General features: G+C 39.9%; 1 protein-coding gene across 4 annotated transcripts in view; it reads right to left on the bottom strand.

The window, feature by feature from the left end:
• The window catches only part of LOC147822277 (uncharacterized), a 246,524-nt gene that overhangs the window by 197,766 nt on the left and 22,446 nt on the right, over positions 1–26,312 (bottom strand). For 3 of the 4 annotated variants that reach the window (XM_087197424.1, XM_087197425.1, XM_087197426.1), the window contains exons 2-6: positions 21,995–22,069; positions 6,044–6,096; positions 4,921–5,040; positions 4,475–4,620; positions 1,686–1,810 (exon numbers count right to left, since the gene is read on the bottom strand). In XM_087197424.1, coding sequence (XP_087053550.1) covers positions 4,591–4,620; positions 4,921–5,040; positions 6,044–6,096; positions 21,995–22,069 — 278 coding nt within the window. In that variant the 3' untranslated portion in view covers positions 1,686–1,810; positions 4,475–4,590. Of the gene's footprint in view, positions 1–1,685; positions 1,811–4,474; positions 4,621–4,659; positions 5,041–6,043; positions 6,097–21,994; positions 22,070–26,312 lie in introns of those variants that run through there. The other variant, XM_087197423.1, reaches the window with a different exon arrangement.

The raw sequence follows: 26,312 nt of genomic DNA, 5'->3' as shown, positions 1-26,312 counted from the left end.
TTCCCTCATGCATGCCTTAAACTCCAGAAGAAGATACCAGGTCTCAGAACTCATCCTGTCACTTTTTAGACTGCTGAGAAGTGCCTGCTTTGATCTGAGCAAACCAAGTGCACTTTGTAAATTCACAGAGCAGTATTATGGAATAAACCTGAATGACTTCTGAGCAGCTGCCCCTGCCAGGTATACAGCTACACAGCTGGGAAATATATAAATGCCTTAGGCTTTCTCTCTTCAAATGACCACAACACGTTATAGCTAAGTAATTATAATACAAGGCAAAATGTAACATGTACCCTTAAAAGTACAGGATGTTATAGTTGAGAGGAAAAAGACAGTAAGTAGGCCTTAGCATTTTGGTAGCCTTAGCATTTTGGTAAAGATAAAGGTCAAGGAAAAGCAGACAAGGCACAAAGGAAAGCATGCCCTATTTCTATGAGGCAGGATACAGGCTTTTCCCCAGGCCCTCTGGCATCACTACCTACATCTACTCTGGACACTTTAACCAGCTGCCTGCCAGATACAAACCTCTTGACTTTTCTATTTTTGGTACCACAGATCAAGCTCCAGACCTAGCACTTGAGAGACAGGCACTGGAACCACTGAGCTAAATCCCCGGCCCTCCTCTTGACTTGTCAACAGGAGCAGAGAACCACTGTAAAGGTGGCATGTACTCATATTTTGGTAGGTAGTTCCTGGGACCAAAAGGTATCTTCAAGGTCTCAGAAGGAATGAGAAGGAAGAGTTATTTTCCCAAAGGCCGAATCTTAAAGACAAAACAAACAAGGTATGGCAGAGGCATGCCATGGGCATGCCATCTAGATAAACCTGAAGGAAAGCTGTCAAAGACAGAACAAAAGTCAAGATAAGAGAAACCACTCAACTATAAACGCCCTCTGGATCTCAGGTGACTATATCCCTCGGTGTGGTCTGGTGAGATCATTTTCCACATCCTCACCTTCTGTGGTTCTCCTTGCTAATATTGACTGCTTGAGAAAGTTCCTGGGGTGCTTAGTAGCTCTCAACCCTTGTTTATAGCTTTCATCATCTCCATCTACACCAAAGGACAGTAAACAGTTGTCACTGGCCCCAAACTTCCTACACCAGTGTCCTGGTGTGTAAAAACTTGCACCAAATGATATCCCAATAAGAAAATTCAGATCCAAGGGAGGAGAGGTCCAAAAATGCAAAGCAAAAGGAGCTTTCTCCAAAGGGTACTCATTTGCCTTCATATCAGAATGCAGGAACGCAGTGGCACCCACCAACACAGCCAAATAAATTTATTTTCTATCAGAAAGCAATCTTAATTTGGCTGATTGGTTTGACAATGACAGCTGATCTTGCCCTCTAGGTGATACGGGCATTTTTTATAAATTAGGTGATGACCCCAATATTGAACTTCCTTTCTTTCCCTTTTTTTGGTGGGATTTACTAAAATGAGCCTCAGTATTGGGCCAGGGATTTAGCTCAGTGGTTTCACTGGCTGCTGCGCAAGCGCAATGACCCGAGTTAGATCCCCGGTAGCAAAAAAAAAAAAATGAGCCTCAGTATAGGCACCACAGCTTGCCCATGATACTCCTGATGTATAAAGCCCAGACTTTCTGATACCAAGATTTGACAGCCAGATGTTGTACATAAGCTCATCATCTATCATCTTTACATGACCATCAGCCACAATCAGACAGTACCTTCTGGGTCTGGATCTTGATGGTGGGCTTCACCTTGTGGACCTTGGACACCATGTTTTCATTGTGTGTCAGCAGGGAAAGGAACTTGCCAGCCTTATCAGCCCTGGGTCCAGGATTCATGGGATCTGAGGCAAAAAGGGTATCCCAAAGGACATATAAAGAGAACTTAGGGCAAAGAATAGACTTAAAACTTATGATGCCCTAGAAGTGTTTGTTTTCTCAGGATCATAGTTCTTCAGGGTGATCTGCAGCTGCACTATTTCCAAAAACTTCCAGACACCAGCTCACACTGGTTTCTGAGCAGGAATTCTATACCACTTCCTATTAGGGCCCAGAGAGATTATATTCTTGGTGTCTCACACTGTGGCAACCAGGAAAAAAAGAACTGCAAATTTGGTTCATTTGTTTTGTTTTTGCAGTGTTGGGTATCAAACCCAAGGCCTTATGTATGCTAGCCAAGCACTCTATTCTAAGCTACATCCCCAGCTCAAGAGCTACAATTCCTTAAATCACAGAAAATAGGTGGAAAAGAACAGCCTTTACAATCACAAAACTGGTGGTACAAATTTAGATGTCAATTTAAGAACATGTAATAACATGATTATTCAGAATTATTTTAGGAGTAAATGGGAAAAGCCTCAAGAACACTGGACTTTCAAGTGCTATACAAATTAATCAGCAATGGGAAGTTTGTATAAATTGCTAGCTGTAAAATTTTACCCATGTTTATAGCAGCACAGTTTATAATAGCTAAATCTTGGAAACAGCCCCAATGTCCATCAACTGATGAATGGGTAAAGAAAATGTGGGGGTTTTTTATACAATGAAGTACTACTCTCCAATAAAGAAGGATAAGCTTGAGACATTTCTAGCTAAATGGAAGCACCTTGAGACCATACTCTTAAGTGAAATAAATTGGACGTGCATGTTTAAATACCTCATTGTTTCTCTAGTATGAGAAATCAAAAGTGTAAATAAGGACCAAAATCTATAATAGATATTGGGAATGAGAAAGGGAACAGCGGGGAGGGGGAAAGAAGGGACAAGAAAAAAAGAATAGAAGGAAAAAAATGGAAGCAAAGCTTTTGTAAATAAGGAGGGGAAAAGGGTTGAAGGGAGGGGAAGGAAATGGGAAAAAAAGAAGCAAGATATATCATGTACAGGTACAAATTCCCTATGATGAATGTTATCATGCATATCTGAAATGTACCAATAAATTTTTTAAAATTAAAAAAAAGAAATTTGAGGGCCGGGGATTTAGCTCAGTGGTTTTGCCGCCTGCTATGCAAGTGCAAGGACCCGAGCTCAATCCCTGGTACAAAAAAAAAAAAAAAAAAAAAAAAAAATTTGAATTTTCCTGCAGATGGCAGCATTGCTAAAATGTCGGCTGTAGCAAGTCTTTGTTTTTTTAATAGTTCATTCTAAACTAAATTTCTTCTCTTGTCTTGGCAATTTTAATTAGAATAAGAATGAACTTCAGCATTTGTGGTCGTGTGGAGAAACTTGCTATTTGATCAGAACAAAAACACTCGACTGAAGGCACATTTGTCAAAGGCAAAAATTATTATCTTCCCTGCCCTTTTTAGAAACCAGTTTCTTACTACATTCTAACACAGTGCTCAGCACCAAATGAGTTCTCAGAAACCATTGGATGGCTGAAAAGTTGTGTTACTTCCAGCTCCAAGGAAACTTTCATTTAAACACACAAGACAAATGTGTATCTGCAAGAGCCAAAGACACAGCTTGCCTGCATCCTGGAAGCCTGGCAACTGCCTTACTCAGGTCGGTCCCCAACTCAGCTATCTTCAGAAGAAGCAAGCACCATCCAGAACTCTAAAGGACTTTGGCACTGGCTAATATGAAACACCTGATTTTGATTATAACTGTTTACAGGGCTCATTGGGTCCAGAAAATTTTCCAATGCCATTTCACTAAGAAAATCATGTGGCTTTCTTACAGTTAATTATTGCCAGATCTTGATGAAATGACAAAACCTTTATATGTAAAAAACAGGTAAAGCATGTAGACAAAGAATCCAGGTTTATATTGAAGATTGCAGTAGCAGGAATTGAAAGCTTCTTTAAAAAAAAAAAAAAATGTGTGGGGAATGCATTTTGAAAGGAAAACCATGGTGTCCTAAGTTTTGTCTCTGATTCTCCCAATTCCTCTTTTCTAGTAGTGAGTACCCTCTCTGTGGTGTCTGCTCCACCCCCAGCTAACTGCTCACTTCTCTTTCTGGATGCAAAAACCAGTTCCCTAACAAGTTTTAACTTGTGGGTGTTGGTTGCCTCCACAGGGATGTTTGAGTACTTGTTTAATTTGAACTGAAATGCAAGGCTGGGCTTCCTACAAAAATCTTCCAACATGAACAGGTGTGGTGGAGGCTTTCACACAGGGTGGCTCCAAAGCTACAGCTGAGCTCTGGGACTGGGAAGGACTGTGGGGACGCCACTCAGTTTCCACACACCAAGCAGCCAAAGGCCCACTGCTAAAAAGCTCCTGTGGGGCCAAATCTAGGCCTGCTGAGCCAGAAGCCTGTGTTTCTTCACAACTCTGTAACCCCAACTGCCTGGACTCACCCAGAGTTGAAGAAATAATAACAATAAATAATCCAAGAAGAGCTTCAAAAAGAAAATAAGGATACTGATCACTGATAAATACAATATCCATGGTTATAGTTAATGTAATATCTTTATTTGTGACTCAGAAAGAGAAAGGGAAGGGAGCAGGTAAGGGGAGAGGAGAAGATATGGGGAAAAGTGGCTTTGACATCTTTGACATGCACCCACCTGTTTCCCACTGTGCAAATGGAGAACATGCTTCCTGGAAGAAAAGTTGAGTTGATCCCCATCTGTCACGCCTCTTCCTCAAGAAAAATCACTTACTTCCTTAGGAGGGAGGTGTGTCATCCCTGCCAGTAGTGGTGAGCACCTGGCTGTAGAAAGGATGTAGAACTCAGAGATGTTACCCACCTCCTTCTGAAGAGCCCTGGCGGGCAGAGATATGAAGCAGCTCTGCAAACCCTGAGAATTGATCACTGGCCAGAGTGACACTGATGAGCTTCCTAGTGTCTGCTCCTCCCAGGATTCTATCAGGCAGGTTCCTGTCCAGGTGTATCTCATCCATACCTGTGGACCTTAGGAAACCAACAGTGACCTCTGCAGGTGTGACCTCAAGTTCCTTCCATTACCAGTGAGATATGGAAATTGAGTGAACATCTGTACCAGGACCATACCTCAAACAACCAGAACAGGGTCTTCTTCACTTCATAGTTAGATATAGATGCAGTCACTCCCAAATCAGCCTGTAGTAGACACATCCTTCTACCATGTCTCTTCCCTGTCCTCACCAAACTCTGTAAAGGGAAGGATCAGATGCATCAAGGAGCAAGCTCTGATTCAGAGGAGGAAAAAACCTGAGAGGACACAGAAAGGAAGTTCCTCTCCCTGCCCTACAAAACTTTTCCTTGCAGTGTACTTTTTTACTCTGTACCCCTAAATAGACTATATTCATTCATTCACCCTTTCAATAAATATTTGAGAATAACCTATATTATACACCAAAGCACTTTTCTAGGCACAAGAAATACAATACTCTTCCTTCCTGGAGCTTTCAGCCTAGTAAGGGATATGGAAATTAAACTCAATTACAGTGAAGGTGCTCAGGGTCATAACAGGGCAAGTACAGGGACAAATGAATGCTGTCAGGCAATGAGTTGCCTTACAGCAGAGGGATTCTTAACTTGGGAAATCTACCTCTTTTATAGCATGTTGCAAAGAAGGCTGGTCTTTGCCTGACAGTCACATTATCTCAATCTTAAAGGGTATTCACAGCAAATACAACCCTGAAGAAGGACCCTGGTGGACAACAATCAGGGCCTCCCATTCTTGAGATGCCCAGGAAGAAAGTTCAGTGCTTCCCATAATGACTTTTCTCCCTAAATCAAACTCTAAACTCCCTCTGCTCAAACCTTCTCAGACTCACAACAGTCTTCTCTGTGCCTGATTCTTGTACTTTTTACCTTCCATTTGGACACTTAGCATCTGCTGCTGTTGTCATCTTTTGCATTCCCTCAATGTCAACCACAAATTACAGTTCAGAATCACTTTTGGGCTGGGTGCAATGGTCCACACTTGTAACATCTGCCCCTGGGAGGTTGAGGGAGGAGCATGGCAAATTTGAGGACAGCTTAGGATACATAGGGAGTTCAAGGCCAACCTGGACTATATAATGAGACTCTGGATCAAACAATCAATCAACAAACAAAGAATACTTCTGAAGGAAAGAAAGCCCTTCTGAAGCTACTCATAGAGTACCCAGTGAAAGGTAAGGATGCAGGGTACTGTTCTGTTACTCACCCTGAGAAGGCCTCGGGTAAAGGACTTAATGTCCTCCTTGTTGAATTCTTTGCCTGTAAATTAAAGATAATGATATTTGCCTAGCTTGCCTTCAGAATTAATTAGTGGTTATGTTGCACTTTAAGCCTGCACATGAAAGACTTTTGTATAAGCAGAGTGCATAATTATCATCATCATCATCATCATCACTATCATTACCTTGTGTCCAGAAGATAAAAGGTATGGGATTCCCACACAAAGTTTCCAAGATACTTGACTTTTCTAGCTTTTTAAACTCTTCTTCTATACTTTTTAAAAGAACTGACCTATTTTCCCCAGACTTAGGACTTTAGAGTCAGAAGCTGAGAGCTAGTTATAATTCCTGAGACTCATGTATCATACACCCTAACTTGCTGTGTCTTTCTCCCAGAAATTGAGCCCAAACAGTCCAAATCCATAATATAAAAGAAATGCAACAGCAGCCTACATGAGCAGAGGAAAGGGAAGGCTTTGGACAAGTTTTCAAAAATATATCATAACTCCTCAAAAAGCTATATATTTTTTCCTTCCAGAATTTCTCACTGAAAAGTTTACCTTTTCCATTTACTAGATGGCTAGATACAAAGGAATATTATTTCTATTTAATATTCTGGACTAGACCCCACATACTTGGGAGGTTATCAGTCTCTAAACTCAATACAAGTTCAAATTCTGATGGGAAAAAAGAGTTTTCCTGGGCAGATTGGCAGGGGTTTTGATGCCATCCTGCTTTGGATGGTGGGAGCTGGGAACAGAGGTAGTGTTGGTGGTAAATACAGAAAAAAGCCAAGTGAGTAGGTCCAGATTATCATAAAGAGCGTGACATTTCTTCATGCTTTAGTCAGTTTTCTTTTACTGTACTTGAGTGCCACAGTCTGGGTAATTTATAAAGAGTAAAAATTTATTCAGCTCATATTTCTAGAGTATGAACCTTGGAAGTCCTTGGAGAGATTATATTTGGGGAGAACCTTCTTCCAAGTTTAGAAATGCTTTTGATCATTCATTAGCATCAGCGACTGATCCAGGATGTATGAAGCCTAATACCTACACAATTTTTTTTAATTTTTATTTTATTGGTACATTTTAGGTATACAACATAATTACATTCATCATTGGAAATTTGCACCTTTACATAATCTCTCTTGGTTCTTATGTTTCCCCCTTCCACTGCCCACATTTCAATCCTTCCATCCCTGGCAATTTACAAAGACTTTGTTTCCATTTTTTCATTTTCTCATATTAATTCCATTCCCTTCTTTCCTTTCCCCTACCCCTCCCAATTCCCCTTCCCCTTTGCCCCTTTTCTTCCTATCTCACAGTATCTATTATACCATTTAGTCCTTATTTACACTTTCAGTTTCTCACACCAGAGAAACTATTCAGTATTTACACGTGTGTCCTATTTATTTCACTTAAGAGTATTGCCTCAATGTGCATCCATTTAGATATAAATGTCTCTAATTTCTCATTTTTTATGGCTGAGTAGTACTCCATTTTATTTAAAAAACCACATTTTCTTGATCCAGTCTCCAGTTGATGGGAATTTGGATTGCTTCCAAGTTTTAGCTATTACAAACTGTGCTGCTATGAACATGGGTGCACATATATCACTGTGGTATGATTCTTTTAATTCTTTGGGGAAGATACCCAGCAGGGGAATAGCTGGGTCAAATGGGACTTCCAGTCCTAGTTCTTTGAGGTATCTCCATACTGATTTCCACAGTGCTTGCACCAGTCTGCACTCCCACCAGCAGTGGAGAAGAGTTCCTCTTTCCCCACAGCCCCACCAGCAATTGTTATTGGTTGATTTCTTGATAGCAAGCATTCTTTCTGGAGTGAGGTGGAATCAAAGCATTATTTTCATTTGCATCTCTTGAATGACCAGTGATGTTGAACATTTTTTCATGTATTTATTTGCTATTTCTACTTCTTTGTCAGAAATGTCTGTTCATTTCAGATGCCCATTTTTGGATTGGGTCTTTAAGTTTTAGAGGTCTGATTTTTTTAAGTTCTTTATAGATTGAAGATAGTAGACTTTTGTCTGAGGAACAGCAGGTGAAGATTTTTTCCCACACTATGGATTATCTCTTCACACTGCTGGTGGTTTTTCTTGCTGTGCAGAAGCTTTTTAATAAGGAGAGATCCCACTTGTTGATTGTGCTAGTTCATGGGCAACTGAGATTTTGTTCATAAAATCTTTTCCTACACCAATGTCTTCAAGAGTTCTAACTAACCTCTGTTCTAGCCGGTTCAGCCTTTCTATTTTTAACATTTAGATCTTTAATGCATTTCGATTTTAATTGAGTGCATGGTGAGAGATACAGGTCTAGTTTCAGTCTTTGGCAAGTTGAAACGCAATTTCTCCAGTACCATTTATTAAAGAGGCTATCTTTACTCCAGTGAGGGTATTTGGCTCCTTTGTCAAAGATGAGGTGGCTGAGTGTGTCTGGACTTGTTTCAGCATCTTCTAATCTGTTCCACTGGTCCTTGGGTCTGTTTCTTTGCCAGTACCATGCTGTTTTTATCACAGCAGCTTTGAAGTATAATTTCAAGTTGGGGGTTGTGATACCACCTGCCATGTCTCTGTTACCTAGAATTGCTTTTGCTATTCTGGGTCTCTTCTTGTTCCAAATAAAATTTTGGATTGCTTTCTCAAGGTCCAGGAAGTATGCTGCTATGATTTCAATTGGGATTGCATTGAATATATATAGCAGTTTTGGAAGTATGGCCATTTTAGAGCAAGGGATGACTTTCCATTTTCTGATCTCCTCTTCAATCTCTCTTTTCAGAGTGCTACAGTTTTCAGAGAAGAGGTCTTTGATTTCTTTTATTAGGTTGATTCCTAGATATTTCAGTTTTTTGGATGCTATTGTGAAAGGAATTGTTTGCCCTATTTCTGTATCAATGAGTTTATTGTTTGTGTAGAGGAAAGCTATTAATTTTTGTGTGTTAACTTTGTATCCCGCTACTCTACTGAATTTGGTTATTAAGTCTAGAAGACTTTTGGTGGAGTTCTTGGGGTCTTCTATTTAGAGTATCATGTTATCTGCAAATAATGACAATTTGACTTCTTCGTTTCCTATCTTTATTCCTGTTATTTCTTCCTCTTGTCTAATTACCGTGGCTTAATGTTTCCAAAACTATATTGAACAAGACTGGTGATGATGGACATCTTTGTCTTGTTTCTGATTTGAGTGTCAAGGATTTCAGTTTTTGATCATTTAGTATGATATTAGCTGTTGGTTTTTCATAGATGGCTTTTTTCAGATTGAGGAAGAGACCATCTATTCCAATTTTTTGTAGGGTTTTTATCATAAATGCATGTTGGATTTTGTTGAATGCTTTTTCTGGATCTATGGAGATGATCATATGGTTTTTGTTCTTGGCTCTATTGATATAGTGTATTACATTGATTGCTTTGCATATGTTAAACCACCCCTGAATCCCTGGGATGAATCCCACTTGATCAGGGTGTATGATCTTCTTGAGGATCTTCTGCATTCTATTTGCCAGTATCTTATTAAGGATTTTTCCATCTATGTTCATTAGCGAGATTGGCCTATAATTCTCTTTTTCAGTTGGGTCTTTCTCTGCTTTGGGGATCAAGGTGATGCTTGCTTCCAGGAATGAATTTGGGAGTATTGCTTCCCTTTCAATTTCATTGAAGAGTTTAAACAGTAGTGGCAGTAGTTCCTCTCTAAATGTCTTGTAGAATTCAGCAGTGAATCCATCAGGACCCGGACTTTTCTTAGTTCATAAGTTTTTAATTATGTTTTCAATTTCATTGATTGATATTGGGCTGTTTAGAATTTTTATGTCTTCTTTGTTCAACTTTGGTAATTCTTCCATGCCTAGGAATTTGTCCATTTCTTCTGTGTTTTCCATCTTATTGTCATATAGGTTCTGAAAGTAGATATTGATGATCCTCTGGATTTCTGCTGGATCCATTGTAATTTCACCCTTTTCATTCCTAATTGCATGGATTTGGATCTTTTCTTTCCTTTTTCTAATAAGGCTGGCTAAGGGTTTGTCAATTTTGTTGATTCTTTCGAAGAACCAACTCTTGGCTTCATTAATTTTTGTATCATTCTCTTAGTCTCCATTGCATTGATTTCTGCTCTGATCTTTATAATTTCCTCCCTTGTATGAGCTTTTGGTTTGTCCTGCTCTTCTTTTTCTAGAAGCTTGAGATTTAGCATTAGGTTGTTTAATTATGCTCGTTCTGTTTTCCTAATATGCGTATTCACTGCTATGAATTTCCCTTGTAAGACTGCTTTCATTGTGTCCCATAGATTCCGATATGTTGTATTGTCATTGTCATTTAATTGAAGGAACTGTCTGATTTCTTCTTTAATTTCCTCTGTGACCCATTGGTTATTCAGAAGTGTGCTTCTCAATTTCCATGTGTTTATGAAATTCTTGTGGTTTATTTTGCTATTGATCTCCAATTTCATCACACTATGGTCTGATAATATACAGGGGATAACTTCAATTCCTTTGCACTTACTTAGACGTGTTCTATGAGCAAGTATGTGGTCTATTTTGGAGAACAACCCATGTGCAGCTGAAAAGAATGTGTATTCTGATTTTGTGGGGTTGAACACTCTGTAAATATCTGTTAAGTTCATTTGTTCAAGAGTTTGATTGAGTTCTAGTATATCGTTGCTTATTTTTGTCTAGTTGATCTATTTATTTGTGACAGTGGCACATTGAGGTCCCCCACTACTATCGTATTAGTACATATATGACTTTTCATGTCCGTTAGTATTTGTTTTATATAGTTGGGTGCACTAGTGTTTTGTGCATATATATTTATGATTGTCATCTCTTCCCCTTGGATTGTTCCCTTTACAAGGATGTAGTGTCCTTCTTTGTCTCTCTTAATCAGTGTTGGTTTGAAATCCACTTGATCTGCAAAGAGGATAGCTACTCCTGTTGTTTTGGGGGTTCCTGTTGCATGGAGTATTGTTTTCCACCCTTTAACTTTCAGTCTATGAGTTTCTTTTTGAATGAAGTGTGTTTCTTGTATGCAGCATATTGTTGGATTTTTCTTCTTGACCTATTCTTCCCGTCTATGTCTTTTGATTGGTGAGTTGAGACCATTAACATTTAGGGTTATAACTGATATGTATTGACTTATCATTGTCATGACTTTTTCTTTTTGCTGTATTCCCCCCTTTGCATTTAATTTCTTGTCACGCCCAACATATTCGTTCTGCTGGGCTTCCTGGGGTTGTGATCCTCATTGACTTTTCCTAGGATATTGTCTAAAATTTTTTGGAGTGCTGGTTTGGTATTCATGAAGTTCCTAAGATGTTCTTTGTCGTGAAATTATCTTTTTTCACCATCAATTTTGAAAGATAGTTTTGCAGGGTACATCAATCTGGGTTGGAGGCTGTTTTTCTTTATGGCTTGGAATACATCACTCCAAGCTCTTCTTGCCTTGATGGTTTGCTTTGAGAAGTCTGCTGTGATTCTGATGGGCTTTCCTTTGTATGGGATTTGTTTCTTTTCTCTAACTGCTTATAGAACTTTGTTCTTCTGTTGGGTTTCTGGAATCTTAACAATTATAAGCCTATGTGTAGATTTTTTTTTTTTTTTATCAAGGCTAGCTGGAGTCCTATATGCCTCACTTCGCTGTATGTCAAGTTCTTTTCCCCTATTTGGGAAGTTTTCTGCCATCACTTCTGTGAACAGTTTTTTATGTCATCTGCACTCTCCTGTTTCTTCATTGACTCCAATCAGGTTTATTTTATTTTTGTTTGCATTGTCTAGCAGCTGCTGGATTGACTTCTCATGGTCCCTTACAATTTTGAAACAATTTTTCTTTTCCTGGTCACTAATTGCAATCTTATCTTTTATATCTGAAATTCTGTCCTCACATTGGTTCATTCTGCTGTGTAGACTTTCAATGGAGTTTTTGATCTCCTGGAAATCTGTTTGCCTCTGTTTTATGGATTCCATTTGTTTCCTATGTTGGGATTCCATCATATTCCTCAGCTCCTCTCTAGATTTATCAATCATGCCTTGCACTATGAGCACAATCTCTGCTGTTTTCTGAGAAATTATTTCTGATTTCATTTTTTCCAGATCCTCTTTTATTGCCAGTTCAGGGAATCCAGGTGGTTGAGTATCAGAGTGTTCCATCTCATTTCCCTTTGGGGTTGCTGTAGGTGATCTGGAAGTCTGTTTTTTAGACTTATTTATGTGTCTTCTCATTTTGACTGTGAGGGGGGGGATGCTGTTTGCACTCACGCGGCTCACCTCCTGTGCACTGGGAATGGTGGAATGGTATCCCAGTAGCCCCTTCTTCTGGGATGGAAGTGGTGGAATGGCAGCCAGGAGTCCCCTTCCTCTGCACTGGGTGCAGTGGTATCGCAGCCTAGAGGCCCCTACCTCTGCAGTGGCAGCAGTGGAATGGCAGCTCAGAAGCCTCTTCCTCTGCACTGGGAACAGTGGTACCAATGCCTACACAATTTAGAAGGCCCTCACTAAGAAATTTAATACTAAAGAATAAATTAAAATTAGGTATAAAGGAAATATTTAGCAAATAGCAATCTTTAATCATCTTTCCAATACAAGTTTAAATTCTGATGGCAAAAAATGGAATCCAGATTTTTGTCATGTTTTCCACAGAGCAAACAGGATAATTTCTCTAAGAAGCTTGATTAAAATTTTCTACAATCAGTTGTGTAGGTAAGTTCCTGTCTGGTTTGCATGTCATTGTTAAAGTTCTGTACATTTCTGAGATTGTTGTTCTCAATTTTGATACTACTCTATCAAGTTTTTGTTCTCATTCTTTTTTTCTTTTTTTTTTTTATATTGGAGATTGAACTCAGGACCTTGTGCTTGCAAGGCAGGCAGCAGAACCACTGAGCTAAATCCCCAACCTATTCTTCTCACTCTTAAATTGCTACAGATACCTTGTCTCCAGGCTTTCTACCTACAGACTGAAATTCTGATAAGTGGTTGTATGTGATTCTTATCAACTCTGGAAAGAAAAAATATTATAACTATCTATGCTGCATTTTTTGGTATATTCCTGACAGGAAAGAACTAGCATTTTGGCTGGGCTTTTTTGTTCCTTTCAGTGATTGAACTAATACCTTATACACATACACTCTACCACTGAGCCACATCTCCAGCCCTTCAGTAAGCTTTTTTGAAAACCGAATCTTGGCAGAATATTCCACAGACTATCTTCTGACTCCAAATATCTCAAACCTTGTTTCACCTCCACTCTCCCCACACTTCCAGTAACAAATGGCTAGGGTCATGTCCATGTCACGAAATGACTTTGTCCCTTGCAATTTCCTGTCACAACTCAGAAGTTGGCACAGCAATAGCTTAACTCTATGTGGAAGAGACTGCAGCACATATAAATAGTTCTCACTAAAGCCAAACTAAATGTATCTCCAGTTCAACTTCCCCCAAAAGCCCCTGGACACTCACATTTCCCTGAAAATGAGGAAGAATGAAGGGGGAGAAAACAGAATGGAGTGGAAAAGAACACAATCTTAACTGATGGTGGTTGGAGTAGCTCTTGCAAATTTTATTAAAAGGATCTAATCTAACTGATAGTGTTCAGAATATCTCTTGCAAAGTTTATTAAAAGCACATATGGCCATAAAAACCTATTTCTAGAGCCTTTAAAGGGCCTATGTAAGTAATGGTCCCATAGCTTAAGCTTCATTTCCTGTGTGCAGACAGGAAACAGGTCAACACCTCAGCCCCTCCACCATGAGAGGAAGCCCTTACATCCCTCTTCCCTGAGGACCTAAGAAGATTGGAGAGGTTAAAGAGGCAAGGATGACACTTGCCTCACCAGAGCTAATGTTAGCTATGTGACTTGAAGGGGTAAATAGTAGGCAAGGAAAGTGAATTTCCTTCAGTATCATCACTCCTGGAGAGCTTTTGCAGTCAGCACAGTCAGCTGGCAAAGGAGGAAGGAGTGTGTGTGTGTGTGTGTGTGTGTGTGTGTGTGTGTGTGTGTGTTGGGGGAGGGCAGAAAAGAAAACCTGCCTAACTCTTCTGGTCTCCAATAATTACCAATAGGCACCAACGACACAGTCTTTTCTGGTATTGAATCTTGCTTTCACATCACCAAGATAATCCATCAATTCATTTATGATGCTGTTTTTTAAACTTAACCATCTTTCCTGCATTTGCATGTATGTATGCATCCTGTTACTTATAACCACTACTGGATTGTCACCAGTAGTATTTTGGATCCCTGCCTCCCATCATCAATTGTATGTTCAAAAGAAATAAAAATTATCAATACTGGTAGATCAAACAAAACCCAGAGCACTAGATAGACCAATTTAAAGCAGAAAGATAATATAACACATCCAATAGACAAACAGAAACTATTATTGGAAATCCGTTTGCTATTGGCTCTTGAAGGAAGGAACATTTTAGGGGCCTACTTTGTGTTATTAATATTATCTCCTTTTATCTCCACATTACTCCAAAGAGACAGTGTTTTTATTCATAGCTTTCAGATGAGGACATGAAGACCATAATGTAAAATCACTGCAAGAAGAAGTATGGAGGCCTGAACAAGATGCCGCAGCTAACAAAGGCTCTCTCACCAACAAGCTGTGCTTTTTCCCTATTCTAGATTAATATCTGAAAACTGCCCACAATGTCAGGTTCCCCAGCAGCCAGAGTGCCCCTCACGAAACAGCTCAGCCTTCAGATGTGAGAGCTGAACCCTGACTGGAAGTAAAGAAAGATTTTTCTCCACAACATAGTGAAATACCTTGTTCTTTACAAGGCTCCTCAGTGCTAGGTGGGTGATCCAGCCACCTCATCAGCATACTATTTCCCAGAAGAATTACCACTACCTCTGCAGACAAACTACAGAGCTGAGATTGTTTGTACAAAACTTATTTTAGAAATAGTCTAAGACTACAATTCACGAATTATACATTAGGGACCATGGGAAGTTAATATTGTTGAGTCTGAGAGGGAACAAAATCTCATGTTTACGCCATAGTAAATAAGTAGAGATATAGTTTTCACTTTGTACTCCTAGAAAAGAGTCAGGCAAATATTTGTTTTCTCTCTGAGTTCATGTGTCTGAAAGCTGATATTTTTTGCTTGTGTGCCTGAGGGTTGTTTCAAAACGAAACCAGAACATTCCTAGCCTCCCAGCATCCCTGGTGGCCACAAACAGCTGAAAATTCTACAATTGCTGTGAAATAGGTTAGAGAATGTCTCTCAGCATTTCCCACTTATTCACGAGGGCGAATACATTTTTTCTTTTCAAAATGAAGACTCAGAAAATCACAAGGCACTCATAGAGTGAGTGACCTTCCTGGTCCCATGTTTTGAGGCCACTGAGGGGGTTGGGTTGTTGCTCAAGAGAGGCAGGAATCTGGGCCAGGATCCCTTGGATTCTGTCCAAACTTCAGAGATGTTTCTTGAAGAATAAGCACATTATTTCTGAAAGAAAGAAAGAAAGAAAGAAAGAAAGAAAGAAAGAAAGAAAGAAAGAAAGAAAGAAAGAGAGAGAAAGAAAGAGAGAGAGAGAGAGAGAGAAAATCTTAACCCCCAGCAGGGAATGGGACTTGTGTGGGGTTTTTTGTTTGTTTGTTTGTTTGTTTTTGTGGTGCTGGGGATCTCCCAAGTAACTATGATATTTTGGTCTCCATGGCAGAAAGAACAAACCTTGACCCATGTGCTGTTCACAGTGCCAGACCTATGCCTGCAAGGTTGGGATGAATTTTCAGATAACAAAATTAATCATCAAGTTTAAGTGACACGTTTCTCATGGACAGAACAGAGTTTGGTACTGTCACGAACACTGGCTTTTCCCTGTGAGACCCTAAACCTCCTTCTCCAGGGCTGTGCATCTGGGGTGGCTTGTCTCTTCCCCCTTAATGCCCTCATCCTCATCCCTCTAGATATCTCAGGCTTTTTTTGATGACTGGATTTTCAGACCCCAAGGCAAGAACAAAAATTGTCACCATAAAAAGTAGGGTCCTACATCCCAGCCCAGACCTGCCTAATTAAAACATGCATTCGGATGAAATGCTGCAATCATGAAACCGTGGTCTATACCACTGTCCTGGGGAACAGTTTAAGCTGTGCCACTAACTTGCATGAGAACTAAAGCAGCCCATGTGATTTCTCTGGGCCTTGGTTTTCTCACTTGTGAAATGAGGAAGGAAAACCACTTTTAAGCACCATTGTGGTTAAGAGAGCTGGCCTTGGAATCAGGACACTCACTGCACACTGGGTCAAGTGACTCAACTTCCCCAAGACTCAGTCTATGAATCTACAAAATAATGACATCTGGTAAGACTGTTGTGAACATGGGGTGGGAAAATCTGTTTGCTTCCTGTGGCTGTTGTAACAAATTACCTCAAATATAATGGATTAAAACAACTCCAGCTTTTCATCTTACCCCTGTGGAGGTCAAAAGTCTGACCTGAGTTTTGTTGGGCCAAAATCTGTGTGTCAGCAGGACTGGGAGGCACTGGAGAAGAATCCATTTCTTGCCTATCCAGCTTCAGGAGTCTCCTTGTGACCTCAGAACCAGCAAAGGCCAGTCAGGTTGTCACAGCACATCACTCCAACCTCTGCTTCTGTTGCCAGAGCTCCTCTCTGACTTTGACTCCCCTCATCTCCTATCAATTCTGAGGAATCTTGTGATTACACTGGGCCCACCTGAAGTATCCAGGATAATCTTCCTTTGTCTTTGTCCACTGAATACCTAAGCCTGCATAATTTATAAGAATAGAAGTTTATTTCAGCTCATGGTTCTGGAGGCTGAGATTTCATGATCTGCAGCCAAATCTTAAGGGCCTCATTCTGTGTCATAACACAGCAGAAGAGTGGAAGTGGGCAAGTGGGTACATGTGGAAGAGGCAAAATAAAAATGGTGACCTTGATTTATGACAACCTGGTCTCACAGTAACTGATCCAGTCCCAAGAGAGAAAATTCACAGAAGAAAGGCATCAGTCCCTCTTGATTACTGAATCACCTGTAAAGGTCACCACCGCAAAGCTACCAAACTCCAACATGAGTTTTAGAGGAGACAAACCATATTCAAAGCACAGCACCCCGCACACACCTGCCCTCAGCTGATTAGAAACTTTAGTTCCCCTATTGCCACATAATGTAACATATGCATAGGCTCCAGGTGTTGGGACCTAGATGTTTTTTGCAGTTATTTTTCTGCCTACTACACCACATATAGGAGTTATTACTGTGCCTGGACAAAAGCACCCGATAAATGCCAGCTCATTTTATTGTGGTGTGTGATTCTGAAGACACTGTCCACAGCAGACAGTTGTATTTTGGTTGTATTTTTTCGATAAAATGATAGAGAAAGACCTTGTCAGTGGAAGTTTCTTCTCATTCTGGTTTATCTTTCTACAACTTTGGTTCCTGGGTCTAGATACACTCTCATGATTAGGGAAGTTTCTCACTCCAAGATGGGAGAGATCCCTGGCAGGCCAGCCACAGTGACCCAGCCACCATACATGTCTCAAGCTGAGTTACAGCCTTATGGCATAGTTACACAACCTAATTAACCCACTTACGTGAATTCCCTCCTACAGACCACTACTCTCTATCTTATGCACTCAGTCACTCATTCAGGTTATACTGATTCCCTGTCATGTGCTAGGCCCTGAACATAAACTGAGGTTGAATGGTCCTATCCTGTTGGCAGATCCCTGCCACCTGAAGAGGTGACAGAAGCTGCCAGTGGCATCAGAGGGCAGCTGAGTAGCCCTGGGTCCCCCAAGTTTCACTTTAACAGAGCAGCTTCAAGTTTTTCTGTTTTACACATTGAGGTTTTGTACAAGACTTTGAAAATGTTGAAGACTTTCTGGTGCTTGGCACACTGTAGGTACTCCTGTAGAGGGTCACAGCAGTCTGTCTCTAAGAGTCTGAAGGCCAGGTTGGGTGTCTAGGAATGCTGACTGCTGAGCTCCTTGTTCCAGACTCATTTGCCTTTAACCTGGAAACTTCTTTCCTCTTCACTCTTCCTACATGTGCAACCTACATGGATACCACAAGAAACTGCCCCCTACTCATTGTCTGTCTCACCTGCCTTTGAGAGAGAGAGAGAGAGAGAGTGTGTTTGTGTGTGTTTGTGTGTGTGTGTTATCCAGGCCCTTTGCACCGAGCTACATTCCTAGCCCTTTTTAAAAATTATTATTTTGAGATGGGGTCTCACAAAGTTGTTAAGTTGTGCAGGCTGGGCTTGAGTTTGAAATCCTCCTGCCTCCACCTTCCAGAATGTTGTGATTACAGGTTTGCACCAGCATACCTTATTCCTTTTTTTCCCCCAACTTTTGAGTCTCATCTTTTGCTCACCTTGCATTATTTCTGGAGTACATTTGGCCCTTTTGCCATCCTTCTGTCTCCTGTTAGTTAAAACCCAACTCATTCTCCAAACCACTTGGGTGTGTCCAACCTTAGCCAAGAAGCACTTCAATCTACCCTTTATTTACTTGGAGAAGAGCAAACCCATCCTTCCTGTCCCAGCCACTACTCTTCCCTTACCACATGATGGTACAAATATCTAACATCCACAAGGCTCTGCTGAGGCGTTTGAAATTGTTTAAATTAAGCTGTTAATCACTTACTTTCAGCTTCTAATAACACCTTATATTTGTAGTTCTTTAGAGTTCACAAAGCTCTTTGACATTATCATGTCTAATTTGAGCCTCCAACGCCCTTATGAGGTAAGCAAGGCAGTGACTCTTATTCCTGTTTTGCAAAGAAAGAGCTGGTCTCTGAGAGCTAGTGCTTTGCCCAAGGCAAGGGGCACTAAAACTGTGAAACAGGCCCCACACCCAGGTTTCCTCCAACCCAGCACTTTCTGCACAGTATGGTCTGCTCCACCTGCAAAGATTACAAAGCTTCATGACCTTTTTCAGTTTTGTTTCAGGGATGGATTTGGCAAATGAAGAAGGCATTACAGTTAATCCCAGCTGCGATTGCTGGAAAATTTGCCACACCCTCCTCAGTGTTAACTGTATGCTGGCTTTCCAAACAAACAAAGCTGGTAGGAGAAAGACAAATAGAACTTCTATTTGCATTTCATTTCAGTTTACCTTTGATTTCAAAGAAAGCAAAAAAGAAGGAACCCAGGTTTTCTGTCCTTATTACAGTCACCTTATGCAATGCTACTTGAAAATTAAATCTGCTTTGTTCTGAAAAGGAGTTTTCTTTTGATGAAATAGTACAGCCATTGGAGCCAATAAAGACACAAAGTGTGATAAAAATCTACACAATCCACCTCTGACCTGCAAGAGGATAGGAGGCTGGGGTGTAGCTCGGTGGCACAGCATGTGCTTAGCATGCCGAAGGTCCTGAGTTGCCTCTCCAGCACCACACACACACACACACACACACACACACACACACACTCACAAAGATAGAGAATAATTAAGATCCTGCCTCTTAATTATCTGGTAGCAGAAATACAATCTTCCTAGTCTCATGACTCCAAATAGTAAAATGTACAAATGTTGCCCCCTCTCTGCCCTATTCTCTCTCCTTTGACTTCCTGAACAAAATGAGTTTCCTTTTGAACCTTAGATATGTGTAAAATATATAAGATTTATAAAGATTTTGTAAAGTATTTTTTAAAATAATAGATTATACCTTCAGAATCAGGAAAAAAGAGTGGAAGCTATTGGATGCTGCCTATGAAAAGGGATCGAGGTAAAAGATAATCAGCCTTCAGATCAACTTTCCCTTACTGAGTCGCTTTAGGAGCAGAATAAGGAATACACTATAATTGGTTCCAAACTTGAATATAAAACAAAAGGCACTCCTGAGGGACTAAAGGAAGACTACCAGACCAAAAAGGATATATCAGTGATGCTCTTTAAGCCATTTGAAATATATTCTAAAGTCTTAAAAGCCAAAAATAAATCTTGGTCATCTTTGCCTACTCATTCTCTTCTTTGTTGTTTGTAACATTTGACTTCGTTTTTTATTTTATTATGATTTAAAATACATTTTGGAAAGTAAAGGTGTTCTTTACCTTAAGGGTCGTTTGACAACTTCAGACTTTACCATATTGATTTCCTAAAAGCAAAGAACAGAACACACACCATGCTTTTACATGTACATATTGTGGAAAAGATGGTGTGTTATCTTTCCATTACTGTAACAAAATACCTGATGTGATCAACATAAAAAAGGAACAATTCATTTCAGCTCCTAGGGATTTTGGCTCATGGTTTCAGCTTGTGGTTGGTTCTGTGGTTTTTGGGCCTGTGATGGGGTAGCACATGAGGGTAGAAAGGGCATGGTGGAACAAAACTGGTCATATCATCGGCCGGATGGAAAAAAAGAAGGAAGAAGAGATTAAGGTTCAACAGTATCCCTCAAGGGAGCCCCAAGTTGACCTCAAATATCCCACCAGGTCCCACCTCCTAAAGATTCCACCCCCTCCCCATGGTGCCAAGCTGGGGACTAAGACTTCAACACAGACTTTAAAGAGACATTTCCAGACCCAAACTTGAGCAAGTGGTGCTGTATGGTATTTGAAAATATACTTAGATCATAATTTTGATGGAAAAAGTAAAGTTCTAAAATATATTGTGATTTGTTTGATTCAGATATCACCTTAGGTTTAACACTATACAGCACTGTAAATATACTGGATGAAATTTAATAATAACTGTAATTGAATCAGACACACAAAGTTTCTCTCTCTCTCTTTTTTTTTTTTTTTTTTTTTTTGAGACAAGCTCTCTTATGTAGTTCAAGCTGGCCTTGAACTCACTATGTAGCCCAGGCTGGCCTCAAATTCTCCTGCTTCAGCCTCCTGAGTGCTGGTATTACAGGCGTGAGCCACCACACCCCACTAAGTTTCTCTCGTTTTAAAGCTCTGTAATTGAAAGGGACCTATGGCTTTTGTGCCCCAGACCCTGGGGCACAGAAGCCTAAAAATTTCTTTGATGAAATTATGATAGTCACTTCTAGTAACTCCTTAGAAATCTAGGGAATCCACCTATAGAGCCTTGGAGGAGAACATTTTGATCCAATGTGACAAAGACAACTGAGCCACATAAAACTTCAAGAATTCAACACTCATTTTCTCAGTTGCAAGCACATCCACAGAACACAGCAATGAGAGACTGAACATCACCTAAAGGATACAGAAATGAAAGTCTGATGCCTCATCAAGTTTCTAGACTGTGGTCCTCTGGAGAAGGCTTTCTTCACCAGTCTGCCTCATCTGGGACACACACACACACACTCATATTCTAACACACTTATACACACATACGTTTCCCCCTCCCTGCACTCCCTGATTGTGTTGCTCATGTGTAGACTGTTTATCATTGGAACTACTATATGTTTTCTGGTTTGTACTTTTTTTTTTTGGTACCAGGGATCGAACTCAGGACCTTGCACTTCAAAGTAGGCACCGGAACCACTGAGCTAAATCCCCAGCCCTCTGGTCTGTATTTTTACTAACTTGATGAGAACCAGTTTTCTGCATGTGGATAGAAGAATGAGCCTGGAGACTTCCTCTTGGATAAACTAGTAACACAAGTGTTTCTTATACTTTACCTGAGATAGGTGACATCATGCAAAGATTGCCCTACTCAGGTGCCAATCTGATGGCCTCTGGTCATGCACATCAAATCAGGTACCTTAACTCATGGCCAGTAAGTAGCTCTATCTCAGCCAGGGTGTTCCCTGACCCCAGCCCTGGGTATTAGAGGCCTTGCCTATCTTCTTAAACTTATAATTCTCTAGAAAAAGACTTGTTCCTTCCTTGAAAAGGCAGCTTACAGAAGTCATCGAGCCACACCCAATTATCCATTTTATGCTTATCAGGTTTCCCAACCTAAGCATAATTAACAGTTTGCATTGGATAATTCTGTTAGGCAAGCTGTCCTATCATTGTAAGATGTTTAGCACCATCCCTAATTTTTACTCACAGGATGTCAGTTGTATCGTGGATTTGAAATGTCCTCCAAAGGTCCATGTGTTAAAGGTTTGGTCCTCAGCTTGGCCTGTTGAGAGGTGGTAAAGCATTTAGGAGGTGGAGGCTATTCGGAGGTTTTATGCCATTGGGGGTTTTAGGTCCTCAAAGGGAGTTGTGACACCCTGATCTCTTCTCTTCCTCTTTTGTTCTCAGCCATGACATACTACATGAGGTGAATAGGGCTTCTCAGCTACATGTTCCCGCTATGGTGTATTATTCCTCCATAGGCCCAAAACAATAGGGCCAAACAATCGTGGGCTGGAAGCTCTAAAACTATAAACCAAAATGACCCTTTCCTCTTTTTAATTATCTTGGGTATTTTGTTACAGTATTGGAAAGTTAAAATGTTTCCAGACATTACCAAATGTCTCCTGGAGGATAAACTCATCCCTGGTTGTGATAACCTAATGTATATAAATAATACTGTACAAGATACATACCCATCTTGGGTTATAACAACCTGAAATTGTGTCAATCATCTTATTATAGGCAGCTAAGTTAGATAGAAGTTAATATACGGTCAGAGAGAGATTGGGGCCTTAAGGAAGTCAGCACACATACAAAAAAACGGAGACATCAGAATTGTGGCTAGAAGCAAATCTAAAGAGAGCCAGGACTCAAGATGGAGATGCAATAGCCAAGCCTGCAAGATAAGCAGCAATTTGAGACTATATTGTAATTAGCTCCTCATGGACTAGGGGGCCCAGAAAGGCATCAGGCACATAGGTGGGTGACTAAAACATCTGGATCCGTCCTCCCCTCTCTTCCCCAGAATGCCTTTGTTCTTTCCATGTACCCTTGCTACGTTACTCATTTCCCTATTGGATCAACATTAGCTAAGCAGCTATGCTTGTAACTCTATAGGTTGATTATAGTTTGATCCATGTTGTACCCAAATTGTGATTTTGCTGTATAAATTACCCTTGACGAAGGGTCTCCGTGGCCACCCATTCAGGTCCCCTCCTGTCTCTCAGGAGCTTTCTCTTAATAAACCTTTTCTACTCTTGACCTACTTTGTCCCTTGAAATTCATTCTTTGATATTTGAGGACAAAAACTCAGCACATCTGATGCCTAGCAGGTCAAGAGTTATATTTTTCTTATATCAATTTTACCATTTCATTCTCAGCAATTATCTAGCTTACCATAATACAGGTATCAACTTCATTAAAAAAAGCAAAGTATCAAGTGATAATAACAATTTGAGCTATGACAGATTTGCTTCTTTAAACTATATTCCTACTTCTTCTAGCCAAGTACATTTGTAAGTTTTTTAGGCCCCCTTTTTCTCTCATAGTACTCACTTGTATAATAAACTGTATTCCACAATTTGTTTTCTTTTCCTAATGTCTAAGTAAGACTCTAGGGTAAAGTTCCTGATAAATGCAAGCTGCAGAGTCAGTATTTATAAAACCTCTCCAAGTGCCTCTTATCACTGTCATAACAGAGCATGTCAGCAACTCAAAGAGGAAGTAAAACAAAGACGAGGAAAGATGATCTTTTAAAACTGGCATAAACATCCTCTTGTATTTGCCATGGTTTCTTGTTATCATCACTTCTCTTTTGCTGAATATTCTTTTCATGAGTCATTATTGCCAATTCTACCAGAAAAGGGATAGCATTTATTTATCTTTATTCTTACAAGAAAGGGGTGGGGAGGAAGGGAGAGAGAGAGAGAGAGAGAGAGAGAGAGAGAGAGAGAGAGAGAGAGAGAGAACATTAAGTGTCTTTCTGCCATTGCCATTGCAATTTCAGTTTAATTCGTTTTCTAGATGCTGATTAGCAGCTATGCATCACATCCTCCCTTGGGAGCTTTTATCAGCAAGCAGTCTAAAATGCTAACAGAATCTATTGCTCTAACTTCCCAGTGAGTCACACAACTTATTAAAAGCACATCAAAGTCATTGTAATCTGGATGAGTTGATAGTTGATGAAACAGAGACAAGGACATTTTATTTTCAATTAAATGAAGGTTTATGTGGCCTAATCTTAAAATTCCTTTGGCCTCAGTCCCTTATAGCTCAAAACACTTATACTTACATGTGATAATTACATTTAAACAATTAAAGCAATTCAGGTTTGGGTACAGAGCAAATAGAAGAATGGGACTGATAATTGGAAACTTTATAGAACAGCTAGGGAAAAATTACTTTCTCTTGGTCCTTTATAAAATAGGCAGGGACTTCTGTGGTAACCTAGCCCAATCCCTTTATTTTAAAATAAGGAAGTTGGGAGCCAGCCAGGAACAACAACAACAACAACAACAACAAAAAAGACATCCCAATGTTTTTCCATTAGACCATTGATGTATATTTTTTGGATACTTGGACAAGAAAGAAATATATTTGTTAATTATGATGCACCTTTATTATAATTGTAGTGCTGGATATTATATGCATCTTTTAGAAAGAGATTTGCAGTAAAGAGACCTGGACAAAAAGCATATGGCTCTAGCCCTTAAGTACAGATTTCTGGAATCATTTAGCTACTGAGTACATTTAATCTCATTTTCTGGTTTCAATGAAGAACAGATTGCATTTAAAACCATTTTGACCAGCAGAGGAGACAGTCAAGTATTTCTTGCAATAAAATGTTCTCTGCCAGTTGCTCTCGGTTGCAGCAATCCTGAGTTAAGATGCCACTAGAAAAGAAATTTAATAAGAAGAATTCAAGGCGAAGGGGTCACTGTGATTGAAGAGGCCTATCATTCTAGGAAGAGATGGAAAATGGCATTTCCTAGTGAGATGGGATAGAAGAAATAAAAAGTAGGTAGAAAGGAGATAAGAAAATTGAGATTTTAAAATTGAGGTTTTAAAACACAAAAGTTACCCAAACTTTTTTTTCCCTTTCTGGAAACTCATTCAAAACAAAATAAAACAAAAAAACTCCTATAGGTCCTTCTACAGTATGCCTGTAAATCTCACCACTACACCTGTCCTTTTCACCTGTAAATTGCTTCACCTGTAAATTGTGCTTCCTCCACCCCCAAAACAAGCAGCGTATAGATAGGCAGCCATGCTTCAACTTCAAACACATGTAGATGGCTTGCACTGCAACCTGACAAACGATGAGAATCCACATCCTAGATCACTCATCTTGAAGATGTCTCTTAAATGAAAGCTACTTCAGCTTGTAACACATCTCAGTTCCCTGAGCACCCATACTCTATTCTTAAGTGCATCCTACAATCTCTGCCTAATAAACCCTATTCGTGCCTCTTTCTGACTCGTCCTGAAATCCTTTTTCTAAGATGGGAGTCAGCAAACCTTCAAACTTATTTTAAAAGGGTAGGATAAATTTCTTATCTCAGACCCAGCCCCAGTGACACTAGCATCTACACTATTTTAGAGACCGGGAATAATGGTGCATCCTCCGTGCCAAGTTTCAAGCCATACCTACTGCATTATATCACCCTTGCCCACCTCACCCCACATTATACCACTATTATCCTCCCAACAAGGAATCATTTGGGGTTCCCCTGTACTTTGTGTAACCTTGGGTATTTAATAAGTTGGTCTGGGGAAAAATGGTACCAAGTTTAGGCCTACAATTTTGGGTCAAAAGATTGATTAGTGTCAGAACAGAAACCCAGAGGTGGAATTACCCAGGCTGTTCAAACACAAAGCCACACTTTTCACAAGGAAGCATTTCTGTGGCTGAGATCCAGTTTTCACTGCCTCTTTCTCTCTCTCTCTCTCTCCCCGCCCCCCATCACTTACTTCCTTTTTCAAAAACATCAGAATAGTAAATGGTACAATTACTGCTTAGTTATCTTTTTGATGTGCACTTCATTCCCCTGCTCCAGTATGTAAATTTATGAATTCAAATGCTAATCTTGTTGAAGGTCTGCATTATATATTAACAATAAACCTAAAAATACTATTATCAATATTTAATTGGCAAATGTCAACTTATCATGACTTTATATATTTTTAAGTGAAATATTACTGTAAACAATGGAATTACAAAAAACAACTCTTTGGGTGGGATTTTTTTAAATTTTAAAGGAATGAGTAAATCAGAATTATCAGCATTAATCTTCCAAATATCAAGATTTGTGGAGAAGAACCAGTATTACCATGAGCTTGAGGCAAAGTGTCGAATTAATCCTGCCTGATACAATGACTGCCCCACCTTGTAAAGCCACCTGTCTCCACCTGAAGATGTCAACATAAAAACATTTAGAAAGTGCTTGCTGTGCTCCAGGCAGTGAAGAGGAAACCAAAATAAAAAACCCTCATTCAGAAAACCTATAATTATAGGGGAAGTAATA

The sequence above is a fragment of the Heterocephalus glaber genome, unplaced genomic scaffold (assembly GCF_053883595.1).
Source record: "Heterocephalus glaber isolate CG9 unplaced genomic scaffold, H.glaber_assembly_v1.0 deba00001666, whole genome shotgun sequence".
Classification (NCBI taxonomy): domain Eukaryota; kingdom Metazoa; phylum Chordata; class Mammalia; order Rodentia; family Bathyergidae; genus Heterocephalus; species Heterocephalus glaber.
This window is presented reverse-complemented; position numbering and strand designations above follow the sequence as displayed.